General features: G+C 57.0%; 2 protein-coding genes across 5 annotated transcripts; both read left to right on the top strand.

Moving 5' to 3' along the window:
• The first annotated feature begins 790 nt into the window (after positions 1-790).
• Positions 791-14255, top strand: UBE2J2 (ubiquitin conjugating enzyme E2 J2). Of its 2 annotated transcripts, none has more exons than XM_066374762.1 (7): positions 791-1074; positions 5270-5400; positions 8369-8409; positions 12205-12307; positions 12391-12529; positions 12929-13009; positions 13606-14255. In XM_066374762.1, exons 2-7 carry the CDS (start codon positions 5270-5272, stop codon positions 13888-13890), a joined length of 780 nt encoding a protein of 259 aa, XP_066230859.1. In that variant the 5' UTR covers positions 791-1074; the 3' UTR covers positions 13891-14255. The 2 variants fall into 2 exon arrangements, with proteins under 2 accessions (XP_066230859.1, XP_066230860.1); XM_066374763.1 differs by lacking the exon at positions 791-1074 and adding an exon at positions 1136-1394.
• Positions 14256-17453: 3198 nt separating this feature from the next.
• C1QTNF12 (C1q and TNF related 12) lies at positions 17454-22577 on the top strand. 3 transcript variants are annotated; one of them, XM_066371975.1, is made up of 8 exons: positions 17454-18363; positions 20449-20565; positions 20657-20768; positions 20862-21013; positions 21449-21553; positions 21719-21913; positions 22066-22144; positions 22351-22577. In XM_066371975.1, the coding sequence occupies exons 1-8, from the start codon at positions 18196-18198 to the stop codon at positions 22539-22541; spliced, it is 1119 nt and encodes a 372-aa protein (XP_066228072.1). In that variant the 5' UTR covers positions 17454-18195; the 3' UTR covers positions 22542-22577. The 3 variants fall into 3 exon arrangements, with proteins under 3 accessions (XP_066228072.1, XP_066228073.1, XP_066228074.1); XM_066371976.1 differs by having other exon boundaries at positions 17456-18363; positions 21829-21913; XM_066371977.1 differs by having other exon boundaries at positions 17460-18363; positions 21449-21557; positions 21829-21913.

Raw genomic sequence — 22577 nt, 5'->3', positions numbered from 1 at the left:
CATGATGGGGTGGCCAGGCTCTACGCCCCCCCCCCAGGGCCAGGGAGGGGACCGTGGGAGCGGAAAGCAAGCCTCAATGCCGTGTCCACTGATGCATAATAACCCTATTCACAGGCTGGGTGGAAACTTCGGTCGGGAAACAGTGGAACTATTTTTACGAGAACGGCTCTCCCCATGGGCAGGGGCTGGGCAAGCTTGCCCACGGCGGACCCCACCTGGCACAGATTCTGGCAGAGACCAGACACGGGGCGCCCAGGACTTGACTTTCAGGGGCCCTGAGCCGGTTGGGTCACTGATAGGCCGGAGATCTCGGCTGCCTGGCTCTCTTCTATTAAGTGCTCAGAAGAACTGGGCCCAGCCGGACTGGGCCAATCCTCTGGAAGGTGGCTAGTGGGAGAATCAGTATCAGTGACTCAGGGCTGGGCTCACACCAGCACCGCCGGGGTCACCCTTTATCTGGGCGCGCCCCGCTCTGGGTTGGAAACCCTCTGGCCCGAGGTATAGGGTGAAGAGGTATAGTCTCAGAGAAGGACTGCCTCCAGGGCTTCCCGCCGGAAGGAGATATTTCCGAGGGATGTCAGGGAGGGCGATGACAGCCTGACCAAACCAGCCAAGGGGTTCAGGGTACCAACCCGCGGAACTGCCCGCCAGTGCGCACGCGCCGACTGTCCCCATTTTGGGCCCCGCCCTGCGGAGCTGCCCGCCAGTGCGCACGCGCCGACTGTCCCATCTTGGGCTCCGCCCCGCGGAGCTGCCCGCCAGTGCGCATGCGCTAAGTCCCTACTTCGGGGATCCGGAGGCAGCAGCGAGATTCGGGCTACGTCCTCCCGGTCGCCTAGAGCGGCCGTCCCGGCGAGCCGCGCACCGGAATCGGAAGCGAGGATGGCCCCGACCCACGAGAGCGTCCATCTTGGAAGCTGAGGCGGCGGCGGCGGCGGCGCTGCGGCGGTGCGGTGGGCTCGGTCCCGGGGCGGTGCGGCTCTCCGGCGCGGGCCCCACTCTCCGCTCCCTGCTCCGGCCTCGACCACGGCGAGCCTGAGCGCGGCGGCGGCCTACGCGCGGCGACGGGGAGAGGTGAGTGTGCGCCTGCGCCGGGGACTCGGCCGCTGGTCCCACCCGCCGGTGCCGGCCCGAGCGGGGGCAGGAGACTCGGGGCCTCGGGGCCACTGGACTGCCCGTCCCCGTCCGATCCGTCGCTCGCGGGGCTCCGGCCTGGAGCTCCCGTGCGCGGAACCCGAAGTCGGTTACAGCGGGGCGCCCGTGGCTCCGGCCGCGGTGGTCCTGCGGCCAGCTCGGGCATTTGGTTGCCCGGCCACACGGTGGGTCTCCTGCGGAAAGGCCCCTGTTAGTGGCACACTTGCGGGCACCTCCAGGATGAGCTGACATAGATCTTGGTTTGTAAATGTATCTTGGGAATCCGTTGGGGTGGATGGAGGTGGTACCGTTCAGCCTGCTGCTGCTTCACCTGAACAGTTAGAACCCTAAACAGCTTCCCCAGTCCCCGAGGAGTGAGGGTGCCCGGGGTTGTGCCCCTTGGGGTGGTAGCTGAGGGGGCATTCAGGCGGCATGACTCCATCGCTGGCAGCTGGAGTGGGATTTGGGGCCTGGACAGTGTTGGTAGAGCACTGTCCCGAAGCACAGAGGTTGCCGGTTCAATCCCTGGATGGAGCACGTACAGGAAGCCCCGTCTGCGTGGGCTTCACTCTCCTTATCTGCTAGTTACCTGCAGTAATAGAGTTATACTCTCAGAGTCTGGCCAGGTGTAAACTTCTAGTTTCTTTTTCAATTAACGCCACACGTAACTGACCTTAATTCAGTTCTGTTTCCCAACCATTGCTGGGGGCTCAGGCACAAAACAGCTCAAGTAGAGCTAAAAGTGGGTAAGAGGTACACCTCGCAGTGGGGCGGGGTTCCGTTCATTCCAGGCAGAGGAAGCCAGGGGATCCAGCTTCAAGAGAAAGGAACTTTAGGGTCTCACTTCACTGAAAAGCCTAGTGTGCAAACTTCAGGCACAGTTGGATCTCAGTGCCCAAAACCTGCAGTTAATAATCTAGTGCCTTGGTAGGGCTTATCTCTGTGGCAGCTCTGTCCTTGGGCAGGTGTGTGAGTGGTGGGGCTACTTCCATCAGCCCGGGCTTCTGTCCAGCCTGTGAAGCAATCCTGGTGGAGATCTGAGAGACTTCTCTCAAAGTTCTGGGCGGGGGTGTGTCACGTGCCCATCTGGTCGGTCAGGCCAAGGTCTCATGCCACACCATCACCTGAGCTACACGTACATAGAGCAGGAGAGATGTCCCAAGAGAAGAGGAGCTGGGTGAACAGATGCTGGGCAGACACTCTGTCTCAATATGAGCCTGAAGGGACTCGGGTCCTGTAAGTGGGTTGGTTGCTTTCCTTCAGCCTTTGGGTGTACTTTCTCTTTTTAACCCATACCACGTCTTTTTCTTCATTCTAATACACCTTATGTGTTCTGCCTGTGGGGACTTGGTGTGAAGGGAGCCCTGAGACACGTCATGGTCTGTGTAGGTGCTATACATTCTGTTCTGATGGGGAAAATTGGGAGAAACCGCCTCACCTGAAATCACCTAGAGCACTGTTCTATGTGAGGCAAAGGAGGGAGCCCTTTCCTTTGTGTGAACTCAGTAGTTGAACGTAAACATATTACAGCTTTGGAAGCAAGAATGAGCCAGAAGTTTGTTCCTGACCGGCATATGATCAATTTTGTTTTGTGTGGCTGCCCATTAACCTGCTACTAAGCGTCTAGCCTGGCCACTTATCTCAGTCATATTTGAATTGTCTGGTGAATTGTTTTGTGGATGGTAGAGTGTTAACTTCAGCATGAACATTGAAAAGAAATGACAAGCCCTGTGGTGGTTTGTTTTTGAATTGTTGCTGTGTTTGTTATTAGGTGTTGGCCCAAGGTGAGCTACCTGGCCCATTGGGCGTCTCCAGCCAGGAGCTTGGGAGCAGTGCTGTGTGGGGAACCTGCCTTCCTAGGCTGGTCTGGGGCCTGCTTCAGGCACACCAGTTGTCTCTCCTGGGCACCTGGGTTAATGGAGCTGGGCCACTGGGAGGCTAGTGAAGGACAGAATGTGGTGTCATTTGACTAGGAAATCAAGGAAGGCTTTTTAAATTTTATTTTTTATATATTGATTTTAGCTAGAGAGGAAGGGAGAGAGAGAGAGAGACGGGAACATAGATCTGTTCCTGTATGTGCTCCATCCAGGGATTGAACTGGCAACCTCTGTGCTTCAGGACAGTGCTCTACCAACAGAGCTATCTGGCTAGGGCAGGGAAATCAGGGAGGCTTTTGAGAGACTTGGCTTTTGAGCTAGACTGGGAAGGGAGTAGGTGGGTTTTCTGCCAGTGGACTGGGTGGGGAAGCAGCCAAGTTCTTTAGCATGAGAAGGGGATTTGGACCTCAGACCATTCAGTAGCCTTGGGAGTTGGGAACTGGGTGGACTGTCTGGTGTTGCTTCCAAGAGGGGCTGGCAAGCAGGGGAGGTGTTGGCGTTTATCTGTTTGGGCAGATCTTAAAGGGCTGTGATCAGAACTGTGGTGACAAAGTTAATCTGACTTAAGTGTTCAAGATGGACTAAAATGGGGAGAGACAGAAGCCAAGAGGCCAGTTGGGAGGCTGCTGGGGTCATGATGGGAAAACTAACGACCCCCTGCATTAGAGTGGGTTGGGGGTAAGGGGAAGCAGGATTCTGAGGGTGACGGACTCCAGAGCCAATAGCAGGGGTGCATGATGGTGCACCTGTGGGTACCCTGGCTGAGCCCCAGGCTGTAGGTCCTGGGGGTGCGGAGTGAGCACACTAAGTTGGTCGTGGTTGGGGGTGGTGCTCTGAGGAGCGATCAGATAGGCACAGGGCAGGAGTCCGCAGACCTCTCTGACAGGGGATGCAGAAGCTGAAGCTGAAGCTGAAGGGAGGGAAGGAGTGGTCCTGTGGCTGTCCCTAGGGAACCAAACGTGCAATGGCCTGAGGCTGAGAAGGGGCAGGCACAGCGAGGGGATGAGTGACTTCAGGTTTGTACAGATAAGGAAGTCAGGGTGGAAAGTGAGCCTGGCTATCGGTGTCCAGTGCTGCGGGAAGATGAGTTGGGCACACTTGAGTGGCAGAGTGTCGGTAGCACTGGGCTGAGTGGGGTGAGTGTGGCCCCTCCTCCCCTGCCCACCTCTACTCTGCCACCCCTGTGGCCTGGACTCACCTCCTTCTCCCACTTCTGCACACCCTGCATGTCCTCTCTCTCTCATGTTCTGGGCCCTTGGCTTTCACACTTCATTTTTAGCAGCACAATGTTTTTGTCTTAACATCTTACATTATGAGAAACTCCGGTGTTTAGAGCAGTTGGGTGGAGCTGCTCTGGTGCCTGTGAGAGTGGGGTGACTGGCATCCCCTCCACCTCTGGAGCAGAGCTGAAGTGTCCCAGGGTTCCCTAGGCCATGTCTGGGATGAATGATGGCCACTGCTTCACTCCTGGTCTGTCACCATCGCTGTCCTGCACCATCCTGTCTGTTCCACATCATCCTGTTTGTCCCATGCTGTCCCATCCATCCTACACTGAACCACCAAAGTGACCTTTCTAAAAGAAGGTCAGATATACCTTAAGTCGTGGACCTAAGACCCTTCTGGAGCACTGCTTGGCCACCTGGCCTGGCCTCCCTGGCTGGACTTGTTAGCCAGAATCCATTCTGCTTTGGCTCCTGACCCAGTGACCCAGTGCTGTTTCTGGGCACAGTCTTCTCTTAGGCCTTCTGCCTTGGAAGGTTTTCCTTCCCACTCTGCCTAGCAATTGTGTACAAGTCTTTCAGGGGTCCCATGTTTCTCTCCAGTCTCAGAGAGGCTCTGTGTTCCCCTGTTGCTCCCACACACTTGACAGTGGTGAACGTGCAGGGAGTGGGCTTTTACAGGAGGCTGGTGTGGGTGTGTCCTGACGCCATGGTGCCACCGAGCCCAGAGCTGGATCAGTGTGCGCCATTGCCCGGGGTCTGGTCCAGGCTTTAGACACCTCCACCAATGGTTTGAAATTAGATCAAGTTTTAAAAAAATCTTTACATCTGACATTGCATACATGAAGGTTATGGCAGGCAGATGAAAACAAAGAATCTGCACAGCCTGTGGTGTCTGAGTGGGTGGGCGAATCAGGACAGCCAGTGAGGCCCTGGGTTCATGAGATGTGCACAAGTGTGGACTGTTGGGGCTCCGAGCAGGGATGTGGTGGCTCCATGTCCTTGTCTCTTGTGAATTCCAGTGTTTACTTTCAATAGATGAGCAGCAACAGCAATAAGAGAGCTCCAACCACAGCCACCCAGCGACTGAAACAGGACTACCTTCGAATTAAGAAAGACCCAGTGCCTTACATCTGTGCTGAGCCCCTCCCTTCCAATATTCTTGAATGGTAAGGCTCTGCGTCCTCGTTCACCCGCACTGACTCACCCAGGTTCCCTGTGGTCTGGGCTGGTGGGCTCGGTGCTCCCGTCATGGAGCTCAGAAAGAGGTGCCTGCACCCGTCTGAGGTGTCGATAGATATTGTGAACTTGCAGGCTCATAGTAGATGGCAGCCAGGACAGTTGTCCTTGATTCCTGCACGCTGGGGTTGAAGAGGGTCCTTCCTGGGAGAGGACTGGATCTGGGGGGCCCAAAGGGGAGGTTTTGATACAGGCCTCACAGCTGTTGGAGGAGAAGCTGCATTTCTAGATTCTTCTCTGCTCTTTGCCTCTGGGCTCTGTGAAGTAGCCTGTTCTGCTCTGGAGAGTGCGTGACAGAGGGAACAGATGCTGCAGCCCCTGTCACTGGCCCAGGCAGGTGATATGAGGGGCTCTGTGACTTTTGGACATTGACTCTGTCGTAGCTCTTTGCTGTGTTAAAAGTGTGGGGTTAGGAGGCTACACGCCTCTGTGGAAGTGCTGCCCTTAATAGGTTTGCTGGTGGCTTTGTGAGAAATAAGGTGTAGAGCCAAAATATTAAGAAGCATTTTCTCTTGTTTGAAGAGTGTTTTACATTTTTATTTTAAAAAGTACTTAAAACTGTTTTTAAATCCAGAAAAAAGAGGTTGAACTGAGTTAAGAAGTATTTCCCAGATGGGACCAGGTGTTCAAGGATTCTAGGTCCACCTTCCTTGGCCTACCAGGGGTCCCCAAACTTTTTACACAGGGGGTCAGTTCACTGTCCCTCAGACCGTTTTGAGGGCCGCCACATACAGTGCTCCTCTCACTGACCACCAATGAGAGAGTTGCCCCTTCTGGAAGTGTGGCGGGAGCTGGATAAATGGCCTCAGGGGGCCGCAGTTTGGGGACGCCTGGACTAGGCCAAGGCCAGCTCTAGCCAGGTGGGTTGGAGTGCTCGCAGGGCGATGCGGGCCCCAGTGTCTGAATGGGATCACAGTGTCACAGTGTCACAGCAGAGCTCACCCTACCTCAAGTGATAAAGTCCATCGTTGGCAGATAGAGGGGCTGGTTTCACCACAGGCACAGAGACCCCTCCCTACATGGTGTCAAGGCCCCCAGATTCAGTCATTTGCTAGGAAGACTCACTGCCAAGGTTTATTACAGTCAAAAGACACAACACTCGCCTGACCTGTGGTGGCCCAGTGGATAAAGCGTCAACCTGGAATGCTGAGGTTGCCGGTTCAAAACCTGGGCTTGCCTGGTCAAGGCACATATGGGAGTTAATGCTCCCTGTTCCTCCCCACTTCTCTCTTTCTTTCTCTCCTCTTTCTCTAAAAATGAATAAATAAAAAATCTAAAAAGGAAAAAAGACACAACACTCAGCAAAGGGGAAAGGCGCAGGGGGTAGAGCCCATGGGAGACCAGGCACCACTTCCTGTCCCACAGGGACAGCGTGTGTGAGGTGCTTTTCACTCAGGAAGCCTGTTAGAGGCCCAGTGCCCAGCCATTCCAATGGCGGAGGCTCTCATAGGTACCTCTGCCTGGCATCCAGCAGAATTCTAGGCTCCCCACAGGAAAGCAGGCTTCCTGTCAGCACATCCAACCCAGACGTGGCGAGGACCACTTTGTCGGCCCTCTGCAGAGAGCGGGGAAGCCCTCTTCCGGAGGCCTGTCCTCTGAGCCCTGTGCTGCCTGGCCTCACTCTCAGCCTCCCCTACCCCCCACCCCATGTACCTCCTTCCCTGGTATGCCCAGGTTGGCACGGGAACTGGAGCAGTGACCAATTAAGGCCATGTTCCTGGGTGTGTTATGTGCTCTGAAGGCTGGTCCTGGTCGGCTGATGTAGACGCACAGCTTTTTTTTTTTTTTTAATTATTTATTTATTTTTTACAGAGACAGAGAGAGAGTCAGAGAGAGGAATAGATAGGGACAGACAGGAACGGAGAGAGATGAGAAGCATCAATCATCAGTTTTTCGTTGCGACACCTTAGTTATTCATTGATTACTTTCTCATATGTGCCTTGACCGCGGGCCTTCAGCAGACTGAGTAACCCCTTGCTTGAGCCAGTGACCTTGGGTCCAAGCTGGTGAGCTTTGCTCAAACCAGATGAGCCCGTGCTCAAGCTGGCGACCTCGGGGTCTCGAACCTGGGTCCTCTGTATCCCAGTTCGACGCTCTATCCTCTGCGCCACCGCCTGGTCAAGCGTTTTTTGTTTTTGTTTTTTAAATAAAACGTATCAGCCAGCAGATAGCAGGTGTCTGATGGATGGGTGGTGCTACCACAGCCTGCCATGTATGCCCTGGGGTTGGGAGGCACAGTGTGGGTGTGCAGCTGTGTCTGGTCTGACATTTCTGCTTAACTTCCTTCAGCTTTCTCCTTTGTGCTTTTTTGTTGTGTTTGAAAACCTGAAAGTCCAAACACCTCTTGACATAGAGCTGAAGCCTGTGTTATCGATGTGGGGAGTGGGGGTACACGCACCCCTCGGGCTCCGTGTGTGGACTGTGGTGACCGTCATGGCTGTCCCCATTGCTCCTGCCTGAGGACAGCCACTCAGGTGGAGTCTGGGGGACACAGTCATCTCTGCTCACCAGCTGCCCCTTGTTTCATCTTCTGCATGATACTTGGGCACACAGAAAAATACAGAATTTCAAGTTCTCAAGAATGGTGTGAAATTAAGTTTTTAAAAATTTACAGTTGATGTTCATGGTTAGGATTAGCTTTTATATTGTATTGTGGAGACAAAGTACTTTGTGGAAAAGTTAGAAGATACAACATCTGTTAAAAAGCGACTAAAACGTTGGCTGCCAGAGAGCCTGAAGGGCTGTGAATGGCCTTGCTGGTTGGGCCTTGACCTTCAGTGTCATGAACTGTTTGTGAGTGTCTGGTTTTGGTGGCCCGGCAAACCCCTGGCCTTGGCGTGACTCAGATTTGGGGAGTGTGCCATCCCGAAAGCCAGCTAACTTTTCTCTCTCCCTCAGGCACTATGTGGTCCGAGGCCCTGAGATGACTCCTTATGAAGGTAAGTCATTGCCCTGAATTAGAACAAGAGGTAGTGGTGTACTCTGAGTAGATCTTGACTGGTAAATGCCCTGTACTTGTAAATAACAGTCTTTCCATGTTGGACTCCTTTGGAATTCATCCTAGTATTTCTCCGTCCTGGAGGTGTTTGCTCAGAGTTTGGTTTTGCTCGTGGGTTTCAGTGACTATCTGTAAGTACTGTAGTCACGCCGCGTCTCCAGTGTGTCTGAGGTCAGAGCTCAGTGAATAATAAAACACGCCAGGTTCTCCTAGTGTTCCAGGTTCTCCTAGTGAAGGGTGGGTGTTGTCAAGAAGAAGACAGGTCTGTGACTGTTCTCTCTGGGCGAGTCCTGGGGCCTCAGTGGTGGGCACCTTGTATGGACAGGGCACTGAGGCTTAGGGAGGCTGCGGGACCTGCCCTGCGTCAACTGAGCACCTCTGCTCTCCTAACTGGTGCTCATGCTGCTCTGCTGATGCCACCTAGGGTCCTGGTGTTGTTTACAAAGTAGACCTTACAGCTGTCAGTCAGGAGGTCTCTGTGCACTAGCCTTGGTGGAGACCTGAGCTGTGGCCGAACAAGCCCAGGGCACAGCTATGCCCTGGTGGGCAGTGCCTTCAGCTTTCTAGCTGCTGGTTCCTGTCCTGCAGTGACTGGAGCAACATGTGAGGGTTTGCGTAGGAGTTCACTAGAGAGTAGTTATGTAGCAGAGAAGAAAGTGTGAGAGCCACTCCTGGTGTCAAAGCTGTGGGCAGCTGAGGAGGCCCAGCTGTCTCAAGGTGGTTTGGCACATATATCACTAGTTTCACATAATGCTTCTGTGGCCCAGGGCCCTGGTTCTGGGAGGATCTGCCCCAGGAAATGCGTGTACAGAAGCAGATCTGTAGGGTGGGAGTGTTGCTAGAAGATGACGTTGGGGATTGTGACAGCATCCAGCAGCTGGGTGTGGGCTTGATGACAGCCTTGTCCAGGTGGAGTTCCTAGATATACAGCAAAGATGGGCCTCAGGTCAGTGCACAGGCCGTATTAAGGTGCTTGTAAATGCGTATGTGTTTTTTAACAAACTTGGATGGAACAAGCTGCCAGTCCCCCTCGGCTCAGCTCAGCTCAGCTCAGGGCTGCCCTCTGCTGACTGCTCCCGGCAAGGTCTTCAAGGGACCAGTCTGAGCTGCTCTGTTGTCGTCTGTCCCCCCCCCTCGTGTGTGTGTGTGTGGGGGTGGTGGTGGGTGTGGTAGGGACAGCTGTCTGGGCCCTAAGAGTATGACTATCCTCCTTGCTCCTCCTCTGGCTCCTGGGTGTTCTCACCCACCCTTCCTGGTCTCCCTGCTTCTCTCTCACATCCATGCCCATTGCTGTTCACACTCACATTGTCCAGCTCTCTCTGGGCACAACCAGTCCCTACAGTTCACAGCTGCTTCCCATCACCCAGCGCTGCCACAGGGTCCTCCGAGGCTGATCTACAGACTTCACCCAATCCCTTCAGATCCTGGCAAGCTTTTTCATAGACACGCAGAAGCTTATTCTAAAGTTCTTACTCTGAAATTTACATGGGAAGGCAAAGGGCCTAGAATAGCTCACATTTTTAAAAAGAATAAAGTGGGAAGAGTCCCTCTGCCTGATGACTTGTGTCTGGAAGGAGAGGATGGGGACAGGACAGGGTGGGGGTGCAGGACAGCTTGCACTGCAGTGGCCCACATGTATTGCTGACCGAGTTACGAAGACAGTCCAGTGGAGAGGAGGCGCCGTGCTGCCCACAGGGGTCTCCCTTCCCCAGGCTCAGTCCCCCTGCACACTTGCGCCCTCTTGGGGTGCAGGCTGCTGGGATGGAGGGGATCGCTCTCCGGGTGCCCCTGCCTTGCCTCTTGCCATCCTCAGGGACACCCCCGAGGCTCCCTTCAAGCATAGGTTCTCCCAGAGTTCCCTCTCTGAGATGTGGGGTGCACATCTTTATAGGTTCCGGGTTTAATGTGTGTGGCTCACAGTGTGCTGTCTTCTCCCTGAGCTGTGCAGCCTGCAGTCTGCTCCTCCACGGACTGGACAGCCCCGGAGCTGGGCCTGGAGCCCTGACCTCTGAGGACAAGTGGGTGTTCGCTGGCTTTGGCCCGTAGTGGTTCTTATGCCCTGGGCTGCCTTTATTTCTCAGGTGGGTGGTGGGAGGAGGAGCGCGGTGCTCCTCAGTGAGGCGGGGCTGCCCCCCACACTGCCCTCCACGGCGCTCACAGTGGCACGATACTTGCTGTTCATTCGGGTCACTTCCTGGTTAGCACTGAGCCAGACAGGGTTCCCGTGTGTACAGGCTGTTGTCCTTCCTTTTGGGGACACTACCTGAGTGTGTGTCGGGTTTGTCTCAGTGTGAGTGAGTGTACTCTGAGTGTGGGTGAGGGTGCTCTGAGTGAGTGTGGATGAGGGTGTGTGTGGGTGCTCTGAGTGCCACATTGAGCACTCATCTTGCACTGGGGCTTGTCTGCCTGTGGAGCTGGCCCCATAGCTGATCCTTGGAGTGGAAGGGGCAGCAGTTGTGGGAGGCAGCTGGGGCATTCAGCCATATAGGGTGGTAGCAGGCTGTACCCAAGAGTGGCCTTGGGGCAGAGCCCTGTGCCCATTTGGAACTGCGTGTGCCAGTCCTTGAGATGGGAACACACCTGGTGAGGACAGGGCAGCGCTCCTCAAGCCTCACTGCATGTGCACATGCACACATGCACATGCATGCACACTTAGATATAGCACTGGTCTGGGTGGGCTTGAGGCTCTGCACTTCCAACACTCCTGGGGGCTGCCCAGGAGCAAGCTTGTGAGGTCTTGGTTGAGGATGGGCAGGTGCGACCTTGAGCTGACCGGCAGGGGTCGGGGCGGTGAGGCTGGCGAGAAGGGCTCTGGATCAATTGGCAGGTGGGACCAGTAGGATTTGTGGATGAATCGGTGTGATGGGGATGGGGATCACAGATTTTAGTCTGAACAACAGAGAGGATGGAGTTGCTGTATGGGGGAAGTAGCAGGAATATGTCTTGGACCTTTCTGGGGCACTGTTGGCCTGGACAGTCAGATTGGGACATGGGTCTGGAGTTTGGAGAGGGCTCCAGAGGTCCAGGTGGAGATGCCAGTTAGAGAGTCATCACCATCCCTCCCTGTCACATGAGTCCAGGTGAGACCCCAGGAGTGTGATTCTGGAGCGAGAGCACCACAGGAGCTGGGCAGCCCGCACCTGGGGGTGGTGAGCACAGGAGGGGCGGGCCAAGCCCGGTGGGGCCCAAGGAGGCAGGGTCAGGAGTGGTCGTGAAGCCAGAAATGTGGTCACCCCCCAGTGGGGATGTCTGGTGACCTTGAGGTGAAGTCTGGAGGGCCATGATGGAAGGTGAACTGGAGAGATAGCAGCCCTGGATGTGCTCCCAGGGATTGTACAGAAGAGGGGCACAGGTGGCAGAAATCTTACAGGGTGGAGGTCGGAGATTTGTTTTGTTTTTTAAGGTGGGAGAAGTGGCAGGTTTGCCTGCTGCTGGGTATGGTTTGATGGAGGAGGAACAGGTCATGTGTCAGAGAGGACCTAGGGTAGGGTGACCTCAGCCAGTGCACCTGTGTGTGAATGAGGGGGCGGTGAGGAGAGCACATGTGTGCTCATCTGAGGCTCTGTGCTAGGTGTGGGGCATGTGGGAGCCTTGGAGCTGATCTCGCAGTGTGTTCAGGGACAGTTGGCAGGTGGGCACGAGGTTGGGCCTGTGAGCCGGGATGGAGTGGGTGCAGGGGTAAGGCCTAGAGTGGCTTTGTGGACCGTGACAGGGCTCTTTCTCTGTTTTGTTACAGGTGGCTATTACCATGGAAAACTAATTTTTCCCAGAGAATTTCCCTTTAAACCTCCTAGTATTTATATGATAACCCCCAATGGAAGATTTAAGTGCAATACAAGGTAAGGCATTTCCGCCCTGCACCTGGATCATGACTGTGGTCCTGGCGAGCGTGTGCTCTATTGAGTGGGTCCCTTTTTTGCAGACTGTGTCTTTCCATCACGGATTTCCACCCAGACACGTGGAACCCGGCCTGGTCTGTCTCCACCATCTTGACTGGACTCCTGAGCTTCATGGTGGAGAAAGGCCCCACCCTGGGCAGCATAGAGACATCGGACTTCACGGTGAGGGGTAGAGAGCAGGTTGGTGTGTTGGGGACTCCTGCCTGTGTCCCTGCTCCCCAGGCATCATGGAGACTGGCCCTGGGGTCCCTCGTTCTTAGCCGAGCTTCCTGGGCAGCTCCACAGAACTGATGGTGTTGCCTGCGCACCCGACGCTACTCCATCTTTTGGCTGGTTCTGTTGTTTAAGTGAGAAGCAAGTTTATCATCGTTAATTGATGATAATGGAGACATAGCTAAGCCTTTATGACTGTGAATTAGCTTGCTGTGGAGAGCAAGCTTGCTGAGTGTGTCCAGCAACATGAAGATAGCAGCCCTTGGCTGTTTAAAATCATCTGCTTTTAGAACTTTGAAGAATTGAAGTTAGCCTTTGGGCTGACATTTCCCTTTTCTTTATTCCTAGAAAAGACAACTGGCAGCGCAGAGTTTAGTGTTTAATTTAAAAGACAAAGTCTTCTGTGAACTGTTTCCTGAAGTCGTGGAGGTAAGAGTGAAAGCTGGCCTCTGCTTTGCTTCCTTCGGTCAGAAACACTGAGGTTCAGTTCTTTCCAGAGCACGTGTGCTTCTGTGTGTCCTGTGCTGTAGACAGAGCATGAAAGAGCACTTGTCACCATATCGCTTTAGGTGCAGGTGCAGCAGACCTATCCCCCTAAGGTTCCCGGGTACTGTGGAGATGGGGTTGTCAGATCTGGGAAAGGTCAGGGGGCGTAGGGACTGGGTCTGTCCTCACCAAGGACGTGGAGCTGGCCAGCTGAACATGGGCTGCCAAGGTCCTGGGTGGGCGAGGAGTGGGGGAGGGCCCTACTGTGGTGGATTGGATGCTCCCTGGTTCTGGTGGCCATGAGCGGGGTAGGCTGCGCTGTGTGCAATTCAAGGTCATAGTGATTGTGTCATTCATATCTGGCTCAGTCCGGGGCCCACTAGATAACAATTGGTGATTTGGCAAGTCACTTGGCCCTTATATCTGTGAAATGGCAGTGACCACTGACAGCTCAGGGTCTTTGTGGGTATCACAGGACCCTTCCTGGTCTCAGGGAGCGGGTTTGTTCAGACCCACCTCTGTCTCTGTTTTTCTCTTAGGAAATTAAACAGAAACAGAAAGCACAAGAGGAGCTCAGTAACAGACCCCAGGCACTCCCCCTACCAGACGTGGTCCCAGATGGGGACACGCACCACGGCCAGAACGGGCTTCAGCTCCTCAATGGGCGTGCGCCGGGCGCTGGGCCACACCTTGCAGGGCTCCAGCAGGCCAACCGGCACCACGGACTCCTGGGCGGCGCCCTGGCGAACTTGTTTGTTATAGTTGGATTTGCAGCCTTTGCCTACACAGTCAAGTACGTGCTGAGAAGCATAGCGCAGGAGTGAGCCACACGCCACAGCCACCGAGGTGGTTGAAAACAAGGGACACTGGGCCCACGCTTACGCTGGCTGGACATGTCGTCAAGCACAGGGTGGACCCGCCTGACTCCTGGGGTTAGCTTTTTAAAAACCATTAAGAGGAAAACAAAAACCAAAGCGTGTGGTTTGGATTTGGAGCATACAGACACGAGTTCCCAGCCCTGTTCTCACCCTGGGTCTTGGGCTGTGGAGCTCTGGGGTTGGAAGGAGGGGCCTCACGCTTTGGTTTTATAGCTTATCTCCTGTATTGTCTTTTGGACCTGTTTTAGTAAAACTGTTTTTCATTTTATAGATTTGGTCACTTAAAAATATAAAACTCGATGCCTATCAAATACTCTGCGTGTGTTCTTAGTCCAGTGGAGCTCTGACCCTCCAGGCAGCGGCTGGTCCCACACTGCGGTTGGCCACATGGGTGGGGGCCTAGTGGGGGGCCCAGGGCTGCCACAGGCTTGGACCGGTTCCAGGAGAAGGGGCTTTGTCTTCACTTTCGAGGGAAGCAGTTACTTCCCTGGAAAGCCTGCTCTTCGGCTAAAGTTAAGAGTCTGCTCACTGTGACCACAAGGTGTCACCCTTTACTTAAAGAGATGGCTGGGAGTGGAGAGGCAGAGCTGCCGCGTCTTGCTGGACCTCGGCCTCTACGCTTCTGGTGCCCCCAGAAGCTATGAATTTCTTGGGTTTGGGTGGCCCAGGCGCCCCTTCCTGTGCCTGGAGACCCCTACAGCCCCAGAGGGTCCCCACCCAGCAGGCAGGCTCTGTGCACTTTGGAACTTACCTCACTCTTGGTCCAAACCTTGGGTTGTTGACCTGAAAGGTAGGCTCTCGTCCCTCTTCATAGTGGATCCACATCAGGTACTGGCCCTTCCTAGAAGGCCACACAGGGCACTGGGCATCACAGAAGGGAAAGGCCGCCCTGGAAGGACACAGCCAAGTTCAGGGGCAGAGCCCATGGCCCCTGGACATCCTCCTGTTCTCCGTCTGTGTTTACTGATTTCACCTGGGAGCTACTGGATGACACGCTGTGACCTCGCTGCAGAGGCCAGCAGGAACACGGAAATTGCAGCCATGCGTTTTTACATCTTTGACTTTGTTTTTTGATCGATTTATTTAAAACTGCCCTATACCACTTGTATGTGTTTAATCCACTCTTGTGAAAAAAGTCTTTCATTACATCTTTGTTCCTAAATTTTGTGCTGTTGGAATCTGTTGGCGGAAGTGCGTCGAGTGGCCTGTGGGAGGGCTGCAGGCTTGGCCTGAGGGGCCGCAGCAGAGGCAGTGCCCTGGGGCCGACAGTGGACCCTGGTGGCAATGCCATGCTGCTGGGCCTTTCCCTCTGTCCTCAGCCAGCTGGCAGGCATGTCTGGGGAGTGGTCAGTGCTCCACACACTCATGTTTCCTGCGGCTCACAGGGGCAGAATGTCTAGCAGTAGAATTACATCCTTTCTGTGTGTGAGATCTCAGTGGTGGAGGTAGGATGTCATTGTGCAGAGCCTTCATTGGTGTCCCCAGAGTCAGCTATATGACCCACAAGTGCAGGACAGTTGTATGTCCTTAGACCACCCCTTGGGCATGTGTGTCCTGCCAGTCCGTATAGCTGAACCCTTCATCGTGCAGGCTATGTTGTGAAATCTGCCTACATCAGGGAGCAGAACCCAACAAAATCCTGTTTCACGGATACCTGCAAAGCCAGCTTTGGTGTGGAGAGTGCCCCTGGAGAAGAGTACTTCCTGCGTCTCTTCCCCAAAGTTAAGGCTTTCACACTGAGAGGTCTCAGTCTGAGAGGCTGGAGTTACTCCTGCTCAGAGGACCTGATGGGTGGCCTGCGGTGGGAGCTATGACAAGTTCCGTGGTCCTGTCCTCCCCCAGGGGGTCAGGGTGGCCAGGACTGGGCTGTGAGCTGGCTGGGTGAGGACACCAGCACTGGTCCGAGTCTCCCCTCTGGGGCAGCTGGTAACTAGCAGGAAGGCTTGATGACTCCGCAGGGTCTGGTCCTTTACCAGGTGTCTGGTCCAGAGCTGGTCCCTGGAAGGAGCCACAGGATGTGGGGGAGGGGCACTGGAAAGCCAGGAGGCAGTTTCCAGTCACACAAGCCACTCCCAGCCCTGAGCTGAGGATGCAGTGTCCCCACTGCAGAGCATGGCCTAGCCCATGCACACAGACTGGTAGACCAGAGCACTGCTTCCTGCTTCCTGCTTCCTGCTTGTGAAGGTTCCTGGAGCTGAGAGCTGAGCCCAGAGTTTCGGGTCGGGTCAGAACTGTTTGTGACCCAGCCTCTCTTATCTCTGCTGTATGGCTCCCTGTCCAGTGGCAGAGCCATCAGCCATGGGGCTGCTAGGGGCTGGCACAGCAGCCTGTCAAAAACACTGCCAGCCACACTCACTGGTATATGCTCCGGCTTTGGATGACTGGGCCACCAGGACCCAGGTGAAAAGCAGGTGCCCGGCTTCTGAAGAGAGGTCTGGCAGCTTGGCAGTCTCCTGGGCCACCTTTCCTAACCCGGTACAGGGTGGAGGTCATATCTAGGGGTCTAGCTGGGTGGGGTGAGAAGGGAATATTCTGCCATGTGGCCCTCAAGACCCAGGTGCCTGGATCTGGACACATGAGGGAGCTGAGGCTTCAAGTGAGCTCAAGGTCACCAGAACCGGCACTGTTGTCCTTGATGTGACCACCTCTGCCTGAGCCAGGAGGGAGGATGGGTGTTCCTGGGTGGACACACCTCACATCTTCCCACCAGCTTGTCTCTGGGCTGGCTCTGCCTGTAGCCGACCATGGGTATAGCTTGAGCTAGGGTCTTCTGCTTGGCTGCCTCTGTCATTCCTGGCAGATGTCTAGAAATAAAAGAGGGTCTGGAGGGCTCTAATGTGCTGTCCACCGGGACCAGTGTGCCCCACCTTCCTTGAGGCTGCACTATAAGCAGCGGCTCCTTTGGGGACCAGCTATGGCTCTGACATCGTTAGCCTTGATCTATACCACCCAATGGGCAGCTGGGGTCTGGGCTCAGGCTTTGAGCTCCACCTGGGACCCCATGCAGCGACAGTCCACAGGGCTTGTGGACTTGAACTGGCGCCAGCTGTCCTGCTTGAAAATCTGGAAGTCTAGAGGTGGTTAGTAAAGGACCCCAAGTCTCTCTGGGGACTCCCCATACACTGTTGCTCAGGTCCAGCTGGAGGGACATGCTCGCTCTCCTGGGGCAGGATGGCTGTGGAGGGAATGGGCTCTTCTTGAAGGGGACAGTCAGTTGGGGCTCACGCTTGTACTGACCTCTGAGGGGACTGGCCTGGGGACTAGTCTCCCTTTCCCTGCTGGCTCAGGAAGCCAAGAGTCCTAGCTGGCTGAGGGCAGTAAGGACTGGCCCTGTGCCCCAAGATGAGGAGGGGCCACCTGTCACGGCTTTGAGGTCAAACAGTCCGTCCCTCCCCTGCTGGCACACCAGGCACAGTGGAAAAGCAGCACCCAGGGTTGTCAAGGCCAAAGAAGGCTGGTAACCTTGTGGGTCTGCTCCATTTCCATGGTTCCTTTTCCAGGGGCAGGGCTTGGGCCAGGCTTTCAGTGTTTCCAGGACCCCTGGGCAGGGGAACCTGGCTGGGCCAGAAGGATCCAGGAAAGCCTGAAGGAGGTGGGTCACAGGAGGGGGTTGATGTGTGTCTCCACCCTGGGGTTTCTGGGGCACCATCCTGAAGGGGCGAGTATGAAAAGCCAGGAGCCTAGCTTGGATAGGGGGAAGGACAAATCCTTGTTAACGGTTCTCAGGGTGAGTCCGTCTCCTGGGAAGGAGTGGGGGCTCTTTCCAAAGCACGTGGGAAAGGCTGAGGAGGAGAGCTCCTCCACAAACGCTGGCTTCTTAGTACAAGTGCGGAGGCGCGTGGTCAGTGGGGGCGCCCGACCCCGTCCACGCCCCCAGCCATCCCGGGAGCTCGCTGACGGATCATCCCTGTAAGCCCTCCCCCTTGGAGCCCGGGAGCTTTGGGGCGGAGAGGAGGGTTTATTTGGCGGCGGCGCGGGCAAGCGAGGGCAGTGTGCGCCCGAGGGAAAGCCGGTGCTGGCCGAACCCACGGGGATAGGAGCGCAATCCGCCGCGTCCCTCGGGCCATCTGCCCGTCGGGTTGCCCGCCGTGCCGCCGCGCCTGGCTCGTCCCGCACAGACATGCACTGGCGGCGGCCAGGCGTTCCCCGGGGCAGCGCCTCCGCGTGGGGGCTCTGAGCCATGAACGCGTCCGGGCGCCCCTACATGCAGCGCTGAGCCGCCACCGAGGTCCGGAGCTGCGGGCTGCCGCCATGCGCTGGGCCTGGGCCGCGGCTGTGGTCCTCCTCTGGCCGCAGCTCGCGCTCCTCCGGGGCGTCGGGGCCTGGCGGGAGCAAAAGAGGCCGCGGCACCCGGGCCAGCACACTGAGCTCCCCAACGCCACCGTAGCCAACAGCGAGGGGCTGCTTGGCTCCCCCAAGGTACGCGCAGACCAGCACACGTGGGCGCGGGCTTGCAGCACACTTGTGGTCGCCTCTTGTTTCAGGGGGCTTTGACCGTGCTCTCACCTGCAGGTTTTGACCACCGGGCTGTCCAGGTTTTCTCCCCATCTTGGTGGGGTGGGGCTTTGGGCAGGATCTGCTGCAGAGGGATTTGGGGCCAGCCTCTGACCTGCGATGAGTCTGGGAGGGTAGGGGTAGAGGAGAGGCTTCCTAGTAGGGCTGCACCCAATGCTTTGAAGCCCTAGGCTGTCCTGCCCTAGCAACCTACTGCCTTTAAGTGTAATGCTAGTTCAGGAGGGGTTGGGGAGGCACTTGGGGTAGCCTGCTCCTCGGCTGTCCAGTAGACCCTCTGTTGAGAACAGGCCCCCAACATTGCCAGGATCGGAGAGGCCAAGGCTAGCCTGAACCTGTGCTTCCTGGAGGTCCTCACCCTCACCTCTGTTATGTAGCCAGCACTCTCCCACCCCATGGCCTCTGGCTTGGGAGTGCCCCTGTCCTTAGGGTTCTTCTGGCCCCAGCCTGCCCCGGGTCCCCTCTGAGATCTGAGACCCCCACACCTGCCTCAGCCCTGGGTCTCACCATCGTTGGCTGAGGATCTCCTGAGAGGTCTTGGAACTGACCCCATGGGCCGCAGGATTGGGAGGGGAGCGGCAGTTGCCAGGACAGGCCCCCCGCCAGCCCTTGTGCCTTTGATCCCAGTCTCCCTCCACCCAAGGGCGTCTTTGTGGCGGCCAGCCCGGCTGCTCTCAGCCCACGCGGCCCCATTGAGCCGGAGGCACCATTTTCCAGATGGGCAGGTGAGGAGAGTGCGTCCCTGGGCCCTGCCAGCCAGAGAAGAGTGGTTGCTGACCTAGCAAGTGCACAGGGCCATCTGGGGACAGACAGGTGGACCTCTATCCAGGGCAGGGCCTCCATGGGGGTACCCACGGGCCATGTAACACATGCCCCAGGGCGACCCTCCCTGCATGGCAGGACCCCTGTTCTTCCTCCATCCGCCCCCGCCTGGCCTTTTACGATGCCTGCGTACCTCAGGTACAGCCAGGGGCACAGGCAGAACTCAGGGGACATATGAATGTTCTTGGCTTCTCTCTCTTCCCTGGTAGGGTCCAGGTCAGGGATGGGAGTTCTCTCTACCCTGCCTGCCTCTCCCAACCCCTCAGGACAGAGGCCTGTCTGGTCCACTGGGAAAGAACCCAGTCTTCCCTGGTCAGGAGGCTGCTCTATCTGTGCCTTGGGCTGAGGGTTGACTGGGACTAGACCTGGGGCCAGGACCCCTGGGCTTGCCCAGCCTGGGACAGCTCTCCGGGGGCTGTCAAGATTCTGCTGGCTTCTAGGCAGTGGCTATCAAGCCAGGCTAGCATTTGCTTTGCTCCTACCCATTTTTATGGGCTTTCTGTCTGAGTCCTGCACAGACTTCCTCAGAGATGGCCGTCTCTGCAGCCACACTCTCTTACTGAGCACAGATCTCCTTCTCTGACACAGGCAGGGCTGTTTCTTCTCTATCCCCTGTGTGGAGCTCAGGAGAGTGGTTGGAGGGTTGAGAGCACTGTCTCAGGGAGCTCTGGCCAGTGGCTGGGGCCCGGGTTCAAGCTTGAGAAGCAGGGCCAGCCAGAGCTCCAGGCTGCTTGCTTGCATGTTTAATGCCCAGCATGGAGCAGGTCCCATTTGGCCCCTCCCCGGCTTAGTGGGGTGCTCTGGGACTCTCAGAAAGGCCTTTGGAAAACTTACTCCTGTCCTCCACTGGGACAAGCCTCTGTGGAGGCACAGGTGTGCCTGTCTGCTTGGGAACAGGGTGCAGTGGGAGGGGACAGGTAACTCCAACACACAGCCAGAGCCTGGATGTCAGGCTTGGCTTCCAGCAAGGCCCTAAGCCATCACCCTGCCTGAGGTCTGGTCTGAGTCCCCAGGAGTGGCCTTCTGTGCCTTTGCACCATCTTTCTGTGTCTGCCCCAAGTACTGCCCGAGGTGGCCTGTGTCCTGAGGGTCCCCACTCTTCCCTGAGGCAGCAGAGAGGACCCAGTGGGGACCAGGTCAGAACACTAGCTCTGCCCCTTGGCCTATTAGCTGCCTGAGGCCTCGGGGCCTGAGTTCTCAGATGCCCACATGACATGGCTGAACTTTGTCCGTCGGCCGGATGATGGGGCCTCGAAGAAACGGTGCAGAGGCCGGGACAAGAAGTCGGTGAGCCTGGAGTCTGAGCCTGGGGTCTGAGCCCAGGGTTGGGGTGGCGGTGGCTCCTGCTGGGATCCTCAAGTCCTCCTACCTTCCCCAGCGAGGCCTCTCTGGCCCCCCAGGACCCCCAGGGCCGCCGGGCCCCCCTGGGCCCGCCGGTGCAGAAGTCACACAGGAGGCTCTGCTGCAGGAGTTTCAGGAGATGCTGAGAGGTGAGGTGCTTCTGCCCTGACTCCTCCCAGACTCAGGAGAGCCCCCCAGGCCCTAGGGTGCCTCAACCTGCTGTCCCTGCTCTTGTCCCACAGAGGCCACTGAGCGTCGATTCTCGGGGTTTTGGGGTTCGTTGCTGCCTAAGGAGATGGGTGGGCAGCTAGTGGCTGAAGCCTTCCACTGCCGGCTGAAGGGTCCCGTGATAGTGGACAAGAAGACGCTGGTGGAGCTGCAGGGCTTCCAGGCTGTGAGTGAGCTAGAGGGACACCCGCAGGGACCCCGCAAAGCCTGGTTGTCTCTGGGAGCACTGCTGGGGGCAGGATGTTGAGGGGTCCCCCACAGTGAGCGGGCCCACAGCACATGCATGCAGTGGGCTCCTGGGGAAGTGGCCACCATGGTCAGGGCTAGGTCCCATGTGCCCAGACCCCCACCTTGCACCAAGCCTTTGCGTGGGGTTCAAGGTGGCCAGGCAGCAGGGTTACCTCTCTGTGGGGGCTCTTGGGGCCTATCTGCCCAGGGGCCTGAAGCCTGTGGCCAGAGGCCCAGGTAGGTGCAGACGCACAGGTCATACTCTGTTCTGTCCACCTGGGATGTACTCGGGGCAGGGGCTGTTGGTCTCAGGTGCCTCCTCCAGGCTGGGTGTCTGGGTTCTGCAGACTATACTTACCTGCTGTCCCTGCAGCCCACTGCCCAGGGCGCCTTCCTGCGGGGATCAGGCCTAAGCCTGGCGTCTGGCCGATTCACAGCCCCGGTGACCGCCATTTTCCAGTTCTCCGCCAGCCTGCATGTGGGTGAGCGGGGCCGGGCCAGGGTGGGGTGGGGGCTGGCCCTCCCAGGTAGGCCCTGACATCGCAGGTCCCAGGCCTGGGTCCCACGGCAGAGCTGCCTCCTGCTCCAAACCTGGCTCCCACGGGGGGCTTGGACGGGGCCCAACGCCCACATCCTCAACCAGCAGCCACTCCTGGGCCTGTCTTGGACAGTGTGCCTCGAAGCCCCCAGCCCCAGCCCCCGCCTCTCTGCTCCGTCCTCCCCGAGGGCCACTGCAGCTGGTTGTCTCCGCAGACCGCAGGGGGATGCAGGGCAGAACCCGGGCCCGGGACACAGTGCGGGTGCTCATCTGCATCGAGTCCCTGTGCCATCGCCACACGTGAGCGGGCTCTCCTGGGGGCCTCCCTTGACACTGGGGGATTATAGGGAGCTGGGTGTAGGTGCCTGGTGTGGACTGCCCTGCCCATGGAGAATAGAGGGGCTGTCCCCACACAGGACTTCACTGACTCTCACCCTGGGCACTGTGTCCAGGTCACTGGAGGCCATCTCAGGCCTGGATGGCAGTGGCAGGATCTTCACAGTTCTGGTTCAGGGGCTGCTTCAGCTGCAGGTGAGGCTGAAGGGGCTGGGCAGGGAAGGAGGGGTCCTGTGCCTCTGAGCCTCAGAGGGGCTTCCCCAGCCCAGCACGTGGACAAACATCGGCCATTTGGCCACTCAGGACCGTGGGGCCCCACAAACCTGGGGTGAGTGCTCCATGTGCTCCTTGTGGGCATGTGGGTGCTGTGGGTGGTGATATTCACTGTGGGGGGTCTGCAGGCTGGACAGTATGCGTCAATCTTCGTGGACAATGGCTCTGGGGCAGCCCTCACCATCCAGAGTGGCTCCAGCTTCTCCGGCCTGCTCCTGGGCACGTGAGGGCACCAACGGGTCCCAGAGGAACTGCATCAAGAGGACTCTCAGGGCCATGGGACACTACCTGGTCACCCACCCCCACTGCCCTCTGTTAAACATGTGGTCACAGCAATAAAGTATCCCTAGCCCTC

Source organism: Saccopteryx leptura, chromosome 3 (genome assembly GCF_036850995.1).
Source record: "Saccopteryx leptura isolate mSacLep1 chromosome 3, mSacLep1_pri_phased_curated, whole genome shotgun sequence".
Taxonomy (NCBI): domain Eukaryota; kingdom Metazoa; phylum Chordata; class Mammalia; order Chiroptera; family Emballonuridae; genus Saccopteryx; species Saccopteryx leptura.
Note: the sequence above shows the minus strand (reverse complement) of the source record. Positions and strands in the feature narration are given on the sequence as shown.